The sequence below is a fragment of the Lynx rufus genome, unplaced genomic scaffold (assembly GCF_022079265.1).
Source record: "Lynx rufus isolate CCGP_SWC_20201006 ecotype Redwood Valley unplaced genomic scaffold, mLynRuf1.p SCAF_1, whole genome shotgun sequence".
Taxonomy (NCBI): Eukaryota; Metazoa; Chordata; class Mammalia; order Carnivora; family Felidae; genus Lynx; species Lynx rufus.
Window position 1 is genome coordinate 132,697,922 of NW_025814823.1, and position 13,273 is coordinate 132,711,194.

Sequence of the window (13,273 nt, forward strand, 5' to 3'; positions counted from 1 at the left end):
TTTTCATCACTATTTCTATCTCTAGACACACTGATACTTATTTCTTTCCATGCACTACATCCTTACTTAAAATTCTTGTTTACTTCTATCTTCTTTCCTATACTTTGACTTAATGGACTTACATTTAAAGTCTTTATTGACATGTATATTATGTTTTGAGGACATACATATATTAGGATCATCTAACTATGTTTAATGTTTTCACTTTCATTATGAAGAGTTTAATCAAGTGAAAATTAAGCACAACCATGAATTTTACATATTAAACACTAATTTTAAACACAGTTCTAATATACAAATTGGTGATACAAAATTCAAATTATTTAAAATATTCTGTTCAACAGACATAATTAAAATCAAAATAAAAAAATTAATATGGCTTTAAAGTGGTTTCATTCTGCTTCTGATGTCATAAACTTACCCCAAATACTTCTAGTTATAAGTTAATTAGGGTTACTACCAATTCCTTAAGTTACTTACCTCTTCTTCTCCTAATGTTACTAGAACTTCTTCATTCAGAGGAACTACTGCAGAAAAAAAACAGGCCAAAATTATATATATGGTGAGTTAACTCTCAAATATAAAGAATTTGATTTTGTGGCTTCTAAGATATCTCTTTCTCTTTCTTTAATTAACACCTTTACATATATAATCAATACATAATTTTAGACAATATATATAACCAATATATAATTTTAGACAAACATGACATTTATACATTTTTGGGTTTTGTTTTCTAAATCCTCAAAAACAAAATTGGTTAAGCGTCCAACTCTTGACTTAAGCTCAGGTCATGATCTCATGCTTCTTGAGATCATGCCCCGTGTCAGGCTATGCACTGAAAGCACAAAGCCTACTTGGGATTTTCTCTCCCCCTCGCTCTCTCTCTGCCCCTCCCTCACTCAGGCTCACTCTCTCTCTCTCTCTCTCAAAATAAACTTAAAAAAATTAATAATCTATACTGTTTCCCTAAATATATCTCTCTGCAATTATATGATCCTATGCATGTAATGTACATGTATATTATCTACACACACACATGCAAGGGTTATTCATTTTGTTATTGTTGGTTTTATGAGAAGGGGATATCATACACATTATTCTTATTTTTACTCAACAAAAAACCCATGGAAATCGTTTCTATCCTGATGTAAGTCTAATCCATAATTTTTAATCACTCCATAATATTCCACAGGGTGAATATACAAAGTGTATTGACTAACATCAGTACTGATGAAACATTAACTTTGAACCTAACTTTTAGCCACAAAAAACAGTGACTGTAGCATTTCTAAATTTATGTCTTTATGTACTAGTGCTTTCATTTGGGGAGGATAAATTCTCAGAAATGGAATTCCATAGAAGGAAAAGCATATTTTGAATTTTAATATAGAATACCAGATTCTTTTCTAAAAACTTACTATTAGCAATAAGAAACAGCAAAAGATACAATCAACTCTTCTACAATTTTTGCCAGTTCTTGAGTATCAACTAACATTTCATTTTAATTTTGTATAGCAAAATTTAATCCTTATATTTAGAAAAGTTCAACCTTTGTACTTTAAGTTTACCTTTCCTAATAAAGTACTATTTAAAATTTCTCTAATAATATGCTACTGAAAACTTTCTAATCTGTCTACTATTCTATAGGGTCTTCTGACAGGAAAGAGCTTACGACACGTGCTTCATAGGACATATATTAGAACTGATTACTGGCAGCCCCAGGATGGCTCCCAAATCATTTCAATAAATGCAATGAGAAGGATTTTAAGAATGTAAAGTTAATAATCTCCCTCTTGTCCACTGTGGCCATGAGTAGTATTTCAATATTGATTCACATAATTATTTAAGCCCATACAATATATAGCAGCTTCTAAGAATATAAAGATATTTTAAATCCTTTCAGTGGGGCAGTCTATGGGACTGGCAACCTTAAGCAAAGTGGTTATTTGACCTGTGGATCAGCCTGTGTGTTTGGTGTTACCAGCACAAAATGTGCACATAAGAGATGATGATAAGAAAAACAAAAATAGAAAATTCCCTGATATATAGCATCAAAATGAATGAAATACTTTGGAATAAATTTAACCTAGGAGGCAAAAGACTGTGATGAAAACTACAAAACTACAAAGCAGCACAGCACAGAGCCTGCTTCCGATCCTCTGTCTCCTTCTCTCTCTGCACCTCACCTGCTCACACTCTCTCTCTCAAAAATAAATAGACATTTAAAAAAAAATCTTGAACAAGATGTAAGAAAGACTATTATAATAAACCAGTGGATTGGTAATGAAGGCCTAAAGTAAATGTGTGGCAGTAGGGTTCAATATTTCATGATTGGCTATATGCGATACATGAAAAAAGAAGAACCTAGAAGGACTCTTAAGTTTATAGCTGATCAAATAAACTCCATTCAATGGATCAGAGAATGGAGATCAATTCATAAATCTCAGGTATCTATAGAATATTTTGGAAAAGACAACTAGAAAGTAGAGAGATACGTTAGTGTGATGTTACAAATAAGTCTGGCTTGGATACATAGATTTGGAAGCTGTTACGAAAATTGTGTCCTCCTCCTCCCCACCAAAATTCATATTTTGAAGTTCTAATCCTCAGTACCTTAAAATGTGCCTGTATTTGGAACTGGGTCTTTAAAAATGTGATTCTGTTAAAATGAGATCATTAGGGTGAGCCCTATTCCATTATGACTGGCATCTTTATAGAAAGAGATTAGGATACAGACAGGCGACCATGTGAAGACACAGGGAGAAGATGACCATCTACAAGCCAAAAAGAGAGGCTTCTGAAGAAATCAACCTTGCCAACACCTTGATCTTGGACTTCTAGCCTCCAGAATTGTGAAAAAATTAATTTCTTTTGTGTAAGCAACACAGTCCATAGTACTTTGTTATGGCAGCTCTAGCAAACTTATACAGAAGTCATTAATACAGGTATAACATAAAAACAAAAGCAGAAAATATAATCCTGGAGTAGCATGTAGAGTAGGAAGTTAAAATTGCTGAGCACAGCCCTCCAAAAAAATAGCAAATTTTAACAGCAGAGTATGAACAGCATTTGAGATGCTCAATATAATGCTGAGGAGGCAATAGAATATAGTTTAATGCAAATTAAAAAATAGATTATATATGTACATATCAAGTGCTAAAATTAAAAAGACTACCATGTGATAATAAAGATGTGGAACAGTGGTGGGCATGAATATAGTAGTTAAAACCAAGAATGTAGATGAAATTATCTCGAAAGAGAATGAATAGAAGAATCCCAACAACTGGGATAGAGAACAGTAAGCCTACAAAGGAGACTAAAAAGGGAAGTGGGAGGAGCTAAAGGAAAGGTGGCAAATGAGCAGGAGAAAGAAGGGAGATGTTAAAAGAAAGAGGATACAATCCATATAGAATACCAAATACACACATATATGTGGCACAGAGAAAAGTAAGCTTTCCTAATAAAAAAAGATCTCCTCGCTGGGTATTTTAACTGCAGATATTTAAGCCATTTTCTATTTCTTGACTAAAGGGAAATATGTAGCTGGTCCCCATTGGACAGGTCACAAGGCAACATACAATCCATGTGGCCCTTATATAAATAAGTATCTAAAATAACTTTTCTCTTCCACTAGGTATGTTTCATTCATTAAGAAACAATTTACAGTTTCTATTGCGCGTGTGGCATAGTATCTATGATGATCAAATGATGGTTATAATAAGGTCTCCATAATTTAAGATTATTATATCAAACAAATATATTCATCTATAATACCAAAATAAGCACAAAATAATGTATACAAATGAAAGAAAAGTTTAGGCAATTTCAACAAGGCTAGATAGACCTTGAAATTATCCTTAAATTAATTTGCCATTAATTTGTTTAAAAAAATATAAACCTAAAAATAAGAACCTTACTTTCAGGATTTTCTTTCTGCCATTGACTGAGTTCAGCAGTCAAACATTTCACTTGCATAATTAATAATGACAGCTGTAAAAAAAAATCATAAAACAAAGTCATCTCTTACAGAATATTTATAGATATTCATGAAAGGGTAGACATTCTTAATACTTTAACACAAATTCCTAACATAAATGGCTAACATAAGAGCCATCCAAATTATAAAAAACTGACACTCCAAACACAATCCTGCTTTAAACCATACTAATTATAGCTCAGGTCTTAAGAAGTTTTCAATTCTACTTTACCACTCAACCTAAAATAAAAGGACCTAACCATATTACTTTTATTTCCTAAATACTACCATAAAAATATAGGGGCACCTGTCTGGCTCAGTCAGTGGAGCATGGGACTCTTGACCCTGGGCTTGTGAATTTGAGCCCCATGTTGGGTACAGAGATTACTTAAAAATAAAATCTTTAAGAACATAAGATGATATTTCTTCCCAATAATTTTTAGACAAACTTGCTTTAGGGGCACCTAACACAAAGTAGGACAACATGTGTTCTAATTATTAATAAGGTATCTTAATTGCATTTATTCACTATCTGGCTCCATCCATAGTGCATGCAACTTTTATCTTGGGGTCATGAGTTTGAACCCCATGGTAGGAGTAGGGTTTACTTAGAAAAGATATATTTGCTTTAAAGATGCTCTTTAAAATTAATAGGTATGCAGATAAGAGTAAACAAAGCAAGCCTGAGATTATTTAAAGGTTTGCTTTCAAAGTTGGCTCTTGACTGGCATCTGGAACTTGTATTTTGAGATCATTCCCACCAACCTGTTAAGAGATACTCATTGTGTCTAAACTGTTTTTGTAAGGAATATGACTGAAGCTGAACACCTGCTTTCCTTCTGGAAGCCTGGTATTTTGATAACTGCTAGGCAGAGGGTGTCTATGTGACTAGCTCTCACAAAACACCTTGGTCGCTGAGTCTAATGAGGTTCCATGGCAGAAAACATTTCACACAGTCACAACTCCTTGGGGGAATTAAGCATATCTTGGATGACTCCAATAAAAGAGGACTCCTGAAAGCTTGTATCTGATTTCCTCTGGACCTCACCCCATGGTCCTTTTCACTTTGCTGATTTTACTCTGTATCCTTTTAACATAGTATATCTCAGCCATGAATATAGTACACACTGAGTCTTCTGAGTCCTCCTATGAGTTACTGTGAGTCCTGTGAATTACTCCTGAAAGTAATCTGGGGAACCCTCAACACAATAGGAGAAGATATATTTTTTAAGTTTATTTATTTATTTTTGAGAGAGAGAGAGGGAGAGACAATCCCTAGCTGGCTCCACGCTGTCAGTGCAGAACCCAACACGGGGCTCAAGCTTACGAATTGTGAGATCATGGCCTGAGCCGAAATCAAGAGTCGAACGTGTAACCAACTGAACCACCCAGGTGCCCCAATAGAAGATATTTTGTGGATCCCTCAGATAATGTTATTATTGACTATCTCAGGATCCTGATTCTTTACAACTATATAAGAACTTCCACCAAAATCAGTGTTTGTTTGGTTCACTGCACAAAAAATCATTCAGGAAACTTACAGGTCCAATCCCTAGTGATTCTGATTCACTAGGTCTCAATTTCTACGATATAAGAACCACGTTTCCCAAGAAAACCAGATGATAGTTTATTTACTGTATAATGCTGTTTCAAATACAATATTCAGTTTTATACTTTATAACAGAACTCTGCATTTATTGATAAACGCAAAATTTTTTAAATAAAAGATGGCTTAATTCTTGATTAGAAATTTTTACATGGAAGACCTGACCTGATATGATAGGCACTTCCAAAAGTGACACATTAGTTTTTCCTTCTTTTTCTATCTCTCTTACTCTCATTTTTATTCAGTATTATTATGCTCATAGATTTTTATTTTTATTATTGTTATAATCAATCAAGGCCATTATTCCTTTTCAAATGATATCAAATTTGGTGTTTTTGTGAACAGTGCCTAAATCTTTATTTTTCATAATCTATATTTTTTTCAAATTAGTTTTACACTGAATGACACAAAAGGAAACTTAAATTACTAATAGTTCACATGTAAGCTTGATTATAATCTGAATGAAAAATAAGTAGGAAGAAAAAGGCCCTCAAAAAAGCTTCTGTATTACATCTCGCTCTGTGAAACGGCTCTGCTTCTGACTTCAATTGTCTGCTGCTCTAATAGGCCATGAAGCGCATGAACTCCCAACTGCAGCTTATTGGTGGCAGGCGCGCGCACACACACACACACACACACACACACACACACACACCTTCCTCACCTGCTGCCCTTGTAACAAAATGAACTGGTTTTTAAAAGTAAAGTGCATGATTTGGAACTCAGGAGTACTTTCAATTAGTTCTTACACTTTCTGACATGCTCCTACAAGTTTTAGAAAACTTTCTTTAGAATCATTTGTATATTTGACTTTGTTCTTTAGAATTATCACTAAAACTTCTAATTTTTTATAATGTCAAATACATCTAAGTTTTCTTTTATACTTTCTTGGTTTCTACTTTTAGCCAAGAAGTTTCTCCTGTCCCTAGACGGCACAAATAGTCTCCTAACTTTTCTTATAAGACTTCTATGGCAATCTATCTAGAATATATGTTTATGTAATGAAAGACAAAGCTCCAATTTTATTTTCTTCCAAACGGATAACTAGTTGTACCACTATTACTTATTAACAATTCATCCTTTTCCACAAATGGGTACTATCATCTTTGTCATATTTTAAATTCTTAATCTGTTGCATTCTTCCTTTGGTATATTCCTAAACCAATTCTTTAGGGCTCTATTAAAATAGATATCTTAATCTTTGTTTAAGCATCAGTGAAGTCAGTTAAGGTTCTACACATATAGTAAAAAAAAAAAAAAAAAGAAAACAAACTGGCTACTGTACCTAACACAAAGTAGGACAACATGTGTTCTAATTATTAATAAGGTATCTTAATTGCAATTATTCACTCAACAGTTAAATATATGTGTAACTGTTAAGAGATAAATAATAAAGAAAATATTCCTTATTTAAATATATTTATTTAGAGTAAATATATATAGTAAATACAATATATTTATAATAGTTCATTCAAAAAGTATTTAGAATACTTCTCTTAAATCAGAAAGAATATTTTCCAAATGATTAAGCATATGGGTATCAACAAAGCTATTATATGTGGGTTAATATAGACAAATAATATTCTTATCCAAAACACAATACATTAAGCTTAACTATTTTTAGGAAGAAAAAAAAGGATTCATACCTGAGCATTTGAATCAGTGAGTGTCTCAGTTCCAACAAGTGATAATTTTTTCTGACACTTCATTTAAAAAGTAAATACAACAACAAAACAAAGCAAGTAAATAAAAATGATTCACATACTATAACATTTTATATATAACAAACAATTCCCTTTCTTTTATATCAATGTAATATTATACAAATATCTGATTTAAGAGAAGAGTTTAAGTTCCTCACTTAAAAAAAAAATGTTTATTTACTTATTTGAAATGCATGAGCCAGAGAGAGGAGGGAGAGAGAGAGAGAGAGAGAGACAGAGACAGAGACAGAGAAAGAGAGAGAATCCCCAGCAGGATCAGGGCTCAACGTCATGATCAATTGCAGTATCATGACCTAAGCCAATATCAACAGTCCGAGGTTTAACCAACTGAGTCACCCAGGCACCCCAAGTTCCTGACTTTACAGGCAAGAGGATCATGAAGGCATCCAAACAGGTCTCACGGTCAATATATCAAAAGTAAAAGGGGATATTAGATATTCTATATTCTGTATAGAATGAAATAATGAGCATAAGAAATAAGGACAAAAAAATACAAACAAAGCTAGGGTAAATTAGAAGCTAGGTAACGGGAAAATAGGAAATAAGAGAACAGGAAGGAAAGCACCATAGAAAAACAACAAAAGAGATAAGAAAATGGTTAAGATCATAGGAAAATAAAGCCTTCAGGAGACATCATTTTTGTTTCATTCAAAAAAAATCTACAACTATTAACAGTGATTATATGATTGAAAATATGGGTAATTTAAATTTTACTTGTGTACTTATTTCTAGTTGCAGTATCTTTTAAAAAAATTATTTTTAAATTCAAATTTCTATACTGAAAAAATGTCAAAAGCATAAAAAGGAATTATTTAAATTATCTTGAAAATACACTATCATCAGAGTACCAAGGATTTACATTAAAAAATAATTTTAAAAAAGAAAAAAGGGGACAAAAAACAAATAATAACCTGCCTTAATCTAAAATCTACTGCAAAGAATGGGATAAGAAAAGTTTGCGGCCTGTTTCACACATTATGCTATTTTGAGTAGAAAAAACTTTTACCAACACACAGTAGCATACCAGAAGTGATACTCACTAACTCAACATTTCAAAGACAACATTTTCTATATTAATTCATATTTTCACCCAAACTCCATAATTATGTGTCCTCACCACTTCTCTACTCTCTTAGGAAATAACCCAACCAACCTCCTAGTGGCCCAAACCAGAAACCTGAAAGTCTTCATAATTTCCTTCCATTTCACAACAATTAAGTTCCACTCATTTTGGCCCTATCTCCTTAGTATCTCCTAAGTCCTCCTTCTATATGCAGTGATAGGATATGGCCCTACAGTACTTCTTATCAGGATTAGTAAGTACTAGAGCCTCCTAAATGCTTCTTCTATCTGCAGTCTCAATCTTCTATATTCCATTGTCTTCAAAACAACCAAGCAATTTTCCCAAACTGCATCTTTTCCCAAAGATTCATGTTTATAATCCTTTAATTGCTCCCCACAGTACAAACTCAACAAAATCCTTCATGTTCTTGCTCCTAATTATATTTCCAGCCTCACTCCACAGGTCAATCTCCTCCGAATTTATGAAGCCATAATATTCTATCTAAAGTTCTCTAAACTCTTCCAACCTTACATATTTTGTTCCTTCTGCTTTATATACCTCTCCTACTTTCAGAAGCTAATTTCTATTTATCCTTTAGAAATTAATTCAGTTATTACTGCCTTTAGAAAGCTATCCTTGACCCCTTCTATCTAGGTTTACTACTCGTTTTAAGTAGTCTTTGTATTTCCACCACAATACTTCTAACATAAAAGCAATGGTCTCTATTATATGACAATCTCCTTGAGGGCAGGGATTGCCATAATTTTTTCTCTTTCTAGAGCTCACCTGGCATAAAGTTTCTTGAATAAATGCCTACAGGTTTAAAAGCTATATACATTTTTACTGTATAATATAACAGCTTTCAGGACCCAACATAATTATTTTTCTTAAGTCTATTATTGAAATGGAAAGAAATCTTATAGTAATTAATATATATATCACTTTGACCTCTTGGTACTTACTTCTTCCATGTCTTTCCACATTTCGTCACATTCCTTAATAAGTTCTTCTTCAGCATTTGTAACATCTTCCATATCTGTACTACTATCTGGGTCTAGATCTTGCTGATTCACTGACATGTGCCTTGTGATTTTTTTAGCCTTATAAGAAAAACTGAAGTAAAAATATTTATTCATTTAACAATAATTTCTTGAACACCTATCACCTGCCAGATAGTAAGCCAGTTATATAAGTGGAAATATATATAATATATATATCAATTTATAAGTGGAAATAATTTTATGTAGGGAAGCAAGACAGGGAATAAAATAGGACATGCTTGGGTAGGGGTAACGTAATTTCACATAATGTGGTCATTTAAGGTCATTGAGAAGTTAACGATTGAGCAAAAAACATGAAGGAGATAAGAAAGTGAGACATGGGGATATTTAGAGGAAGAGGCTCCAGGCAGGGAATTGCAAGTGCAAAGGCCCTGGGGCAGGAGTATGAGGGTCATGTTCCTAGAGCAGTAAAGCAGCCAGTGTGATTGGAGCAAAGTAAGGCAGAGAACACAAGATGAGGTTGAGAGATTTAGGAATTAGATTATGTGGGCTTTCTAGGTTATTTTAAGGACTTCAGCTGAGATGATAAACGATTAAAGGGTTTTCAATGGAAAAATGACATAAGTTGAATTATATTTTAACAGCACAACTCTGGTTAACAACAGGTAGTAAGGACAGAAACAGGAAAGTCAGTTAGAAAGCTATTGCAATGATCCAAGCAACTTTTGTTATTAAAAAAGTTTAGGTAAGCAAATGGAAAGATGGAGCTGCCAGTTGGGTACTGAGATAGTGAAGACAGTGGAAGAAACAGAAGCAGCTAGATATGAGAAGGTAATGATTAAAAATTCAATTTTGTACTTGCTAAATATAAGGTCTCTATTAGTGCAGATGCTGATTAAGCAACTGAATGTACATGTATGGAGTTCAAGGGAAAGTTTTGAGCTAGAATTTGAGTCATCACCATACAAGATATGTAAAGCCACAAGGCTAGGTGAGATCACAAAAGCAAGAGCGTACAGACAGAAATGAGAAGAGGTCCAGACCTGGAAAGAATAATAAACAGGAACCACTGAAAGAGTCTGAGAAGGAGCGCTCAATAATAAGGTAAAAAGAAAATTAAGAGTATGGTAACCTGAAATTCAAAGTAAGAAAGTATTAAAGAAAGGAGTGATGAAGTATCAAATACCAGAGATAGGTCAAGTATGATAAAAACAGAGAACTGACAATTTACTTAGTAATATGGATAGAGGACTGTATTTTCCAAAAAGAGTCACAGCCATATTCCAGGTTATTACTCCCTGTCCAGAGGCAGAGACTATTTATCCTCATCATGAACCTGAGTAGGACTTTCTAACTGCCTTTACGAATAGAATATAATGGAAGTGACTTCCAAAACTAAGTCATAAAAGGCCATAGCACTTACACCTCTGTCTCAGAACATTCACCCTTATAAACCAGCAACCATGCTGTGAAGAAGCCTGGTACAAATGTTTGTTTGTTTGTTTGTTTTTTAATGTTTTTGACAGCAAGTGAGCACATGTGAACGGGGAGGGGCAGAGAGAGACAGACAGACAGACAGACAGAGGATCTGAAGTGGGCTCCCCTCAACAGCAGAGAGCACAGAGTGGGGCTCGAATTCACAAACTGGGAGATCATGACCTGAGCTGAAGTCAGACGCTTAACTGACTGAGCCACCCAGGCACCCCAAACTGGCACAAATGAAGAGACTAATGGTGAAGCCCACAGAAAGGAAATGAGGTTCCCAGCCAAAAGCTAGCATCAACAATTAAACATGCACATGAACATTCTGATGATTCAGCCCTCAGACTTTGAGACTTCTAGACAAGGGCATAGACATTGCAGAGCAACTGACAAGTTGTCCTACTATATCCTGTCTGAATTCTTGGTGCAAAGAACTGCTGAACATAACAAACCTCTAAGTCTTAGGATAATTTATCACAATTTCAATGGAATAAATACACAAAACTGGAGGCCTTTATAAGGGAGTTTCAGTAGAATGGTGGGAGTAAAAGCATGAATGGAGTGTATTCAAGAGAGAACAGAAGGCAAGGAACTGTACACACCTAGTAATATAAAATATTTTCAACAATTTTTTTCTCTAAAGGAAAACAGCTGGAGGGTGATATGGGGTCAAGAGTTTTTTTTTAAGCCAGGAGAAAAAAAAGCACTTAAATGACACAGAAGGAAATATTGCAGGAGTTGCAAGAGAAAAAGAATGGAATTTAATACCTAACTAGAGAGACTGATTTAAGATAAAAGTCTATATAGGGGCACCTGGGTGGCTCAGTCAGTTAAGTGTCCGACTTTGGCACAGGTCATGATATCACAGTTCATGGGTTTGAGCCCCATATTGGACTCTGTGCTGACAGCTTAGAGCCTGGAGCCCGTTTTGGATTCTGTGTCTCCCTCTCTCTCTGCCTCTCTCTCTCAAAAATAAACATTAAAGAAAAGAGATAGAAGTATACATAGTTCATCCATTTTAATGGAAATGTAGGAGGATTGCAAGCAGGTGAGTAGATGTGTTGATAGGGTTTTATGGAAGTTCTATTTGGACTGCTTCTCTTTTCTCAGGGAAATGTTAACTAAGGTCATCAGCTGTGAATGAGAATGGGGAAAAGCACAGGAGGTTTAAGAAATACATTAAGAGGGGCGCCTGGGTGGCTCAGTTGGTTAAGCATCCAACTTCGGCTCAGGTCATGATCTCACAGTTCCTGAGATCGAGCCCCGCATCAGGCTCTGTGCTGACAGCTTGGAGCCTGGAGCCTGCTTCAGATTCTGTGTCCCCCTCTCTCTCTCTCCCATCCCCACTCATGCTCTGTCTCTATCTCTGTCTTAAAGTAAATAAAACATTAAAAAAAAAAAAAGAAATACATTAAGAAATGTATGAAACAGCGGCACCTGGGTGGCTCAGTTGGTTAAGCATCTGACTTTGGCTTAGGTCATGATCTCATAGCTCGTGAGTTTGAGCCCCCATTGGGCTCTGTGCTGACAGCTCAGAGCCTGGAGCCTGCTTCAGATTCTGTGTCTCCCTCTCTCTCTGCCCCTCCTCAGCTCATGCTCTGTCTCTCTCTCTCTCAAAAATACATAAACATTCAATGTTTATAGCAGCACTCTCAACAATAGCCAAATTATGGAAAGAGCCTAAATGTCCATCAACTGATGAATGGATAAAGAAATTGTGGTTTATATACACAATGGAGTACTACGTGGCAATGAGAACGAATGAAATATGGCCCTTTGTAGCAACGTGGATGGAACTGGAGAGTGTGATGCTAAGTGAAATAAGCCATACAGAGAAAGACAGATACCATATGGCTTCACTCTCATGTGGATCCTGAGAAACTTAACAGAAACCCATGGGGGAGGGGAAGGGAAAAAAAAAAAGAGGTTAGAGTGGAAGAGAGCCAAAGCATAAGAGACTCTTAAAAACTGAGAACAAACTGAGGGTTGATGGGGGGTGGGAGGGAGGGGAGGGTGGGTAATGGGTATTGAGGAGGGCACCTGTTGGGATAAGCACTGGGTGTTGTATGGAAACCAATTTGACAATAAACTTCATATATTGAAAAAAAATAAAATAAAATAAACACATAAACATTTAAAAAAAGTTTTTTTAAATGTATGAAATAGATATATAAGAGAACAGGAGAGGATAAAATAGTAGGATAACTTGAGATTAAATGTCCACTTGAGACCATTAAATACCCACTAGCGAATATGTCATTAATTTAAAATGGAATTAGAACATGGTTATATATTTTCTTCTATAGTGTAGCAGCATAGGTACAAAGACCAAGTGAAAAAATGATAGTCTTTTCGTATGACCACAGGAATGAGTAACTACTAGAAGATAGAGAATATAATCACTAAAGAAAAAGAGGT

General features: G+C 34.7%; 1 protein-coding gene across 3 annotated transcripts in view; it reads right to left on the reverse strand.

The window, feature by feature from the left end:
• CENPK (centromere protein K) overlaps positions 1-13,273 on the reverse strand; it is a 58,952-nt gene that overhangs the window by 42,112 nt on the left and 3,567 nt on the right. For all 3 annotated transcript variants that reach the window (XR_006963545.1, XM_047087114.1, XM_047087106.1), the window contains exons 2-5: positions 9,335-9,485; positions 7,232-7,288; positions 3,921-3,993; positions 481-527 (exon numbers count right to left, since the gene is read on the reverse strand). Coding sequence is in view for 2 of the 3 variants with exons in the window: in XM_047087114.1 (XP_046943070.1) it covers positions 481-527; positions 3,921-3,993; positions 7,232-7,288; positions 9,335-9,451 (294 nt within the window). In the remaining variant the exon portion in view is untranslated. The remainder of the gene's footprint in view (positions 1-480; positions 528-3,920; positions 3,994-7,231; positions 7,289-9,334; positions 9,486-13,273) is intronic.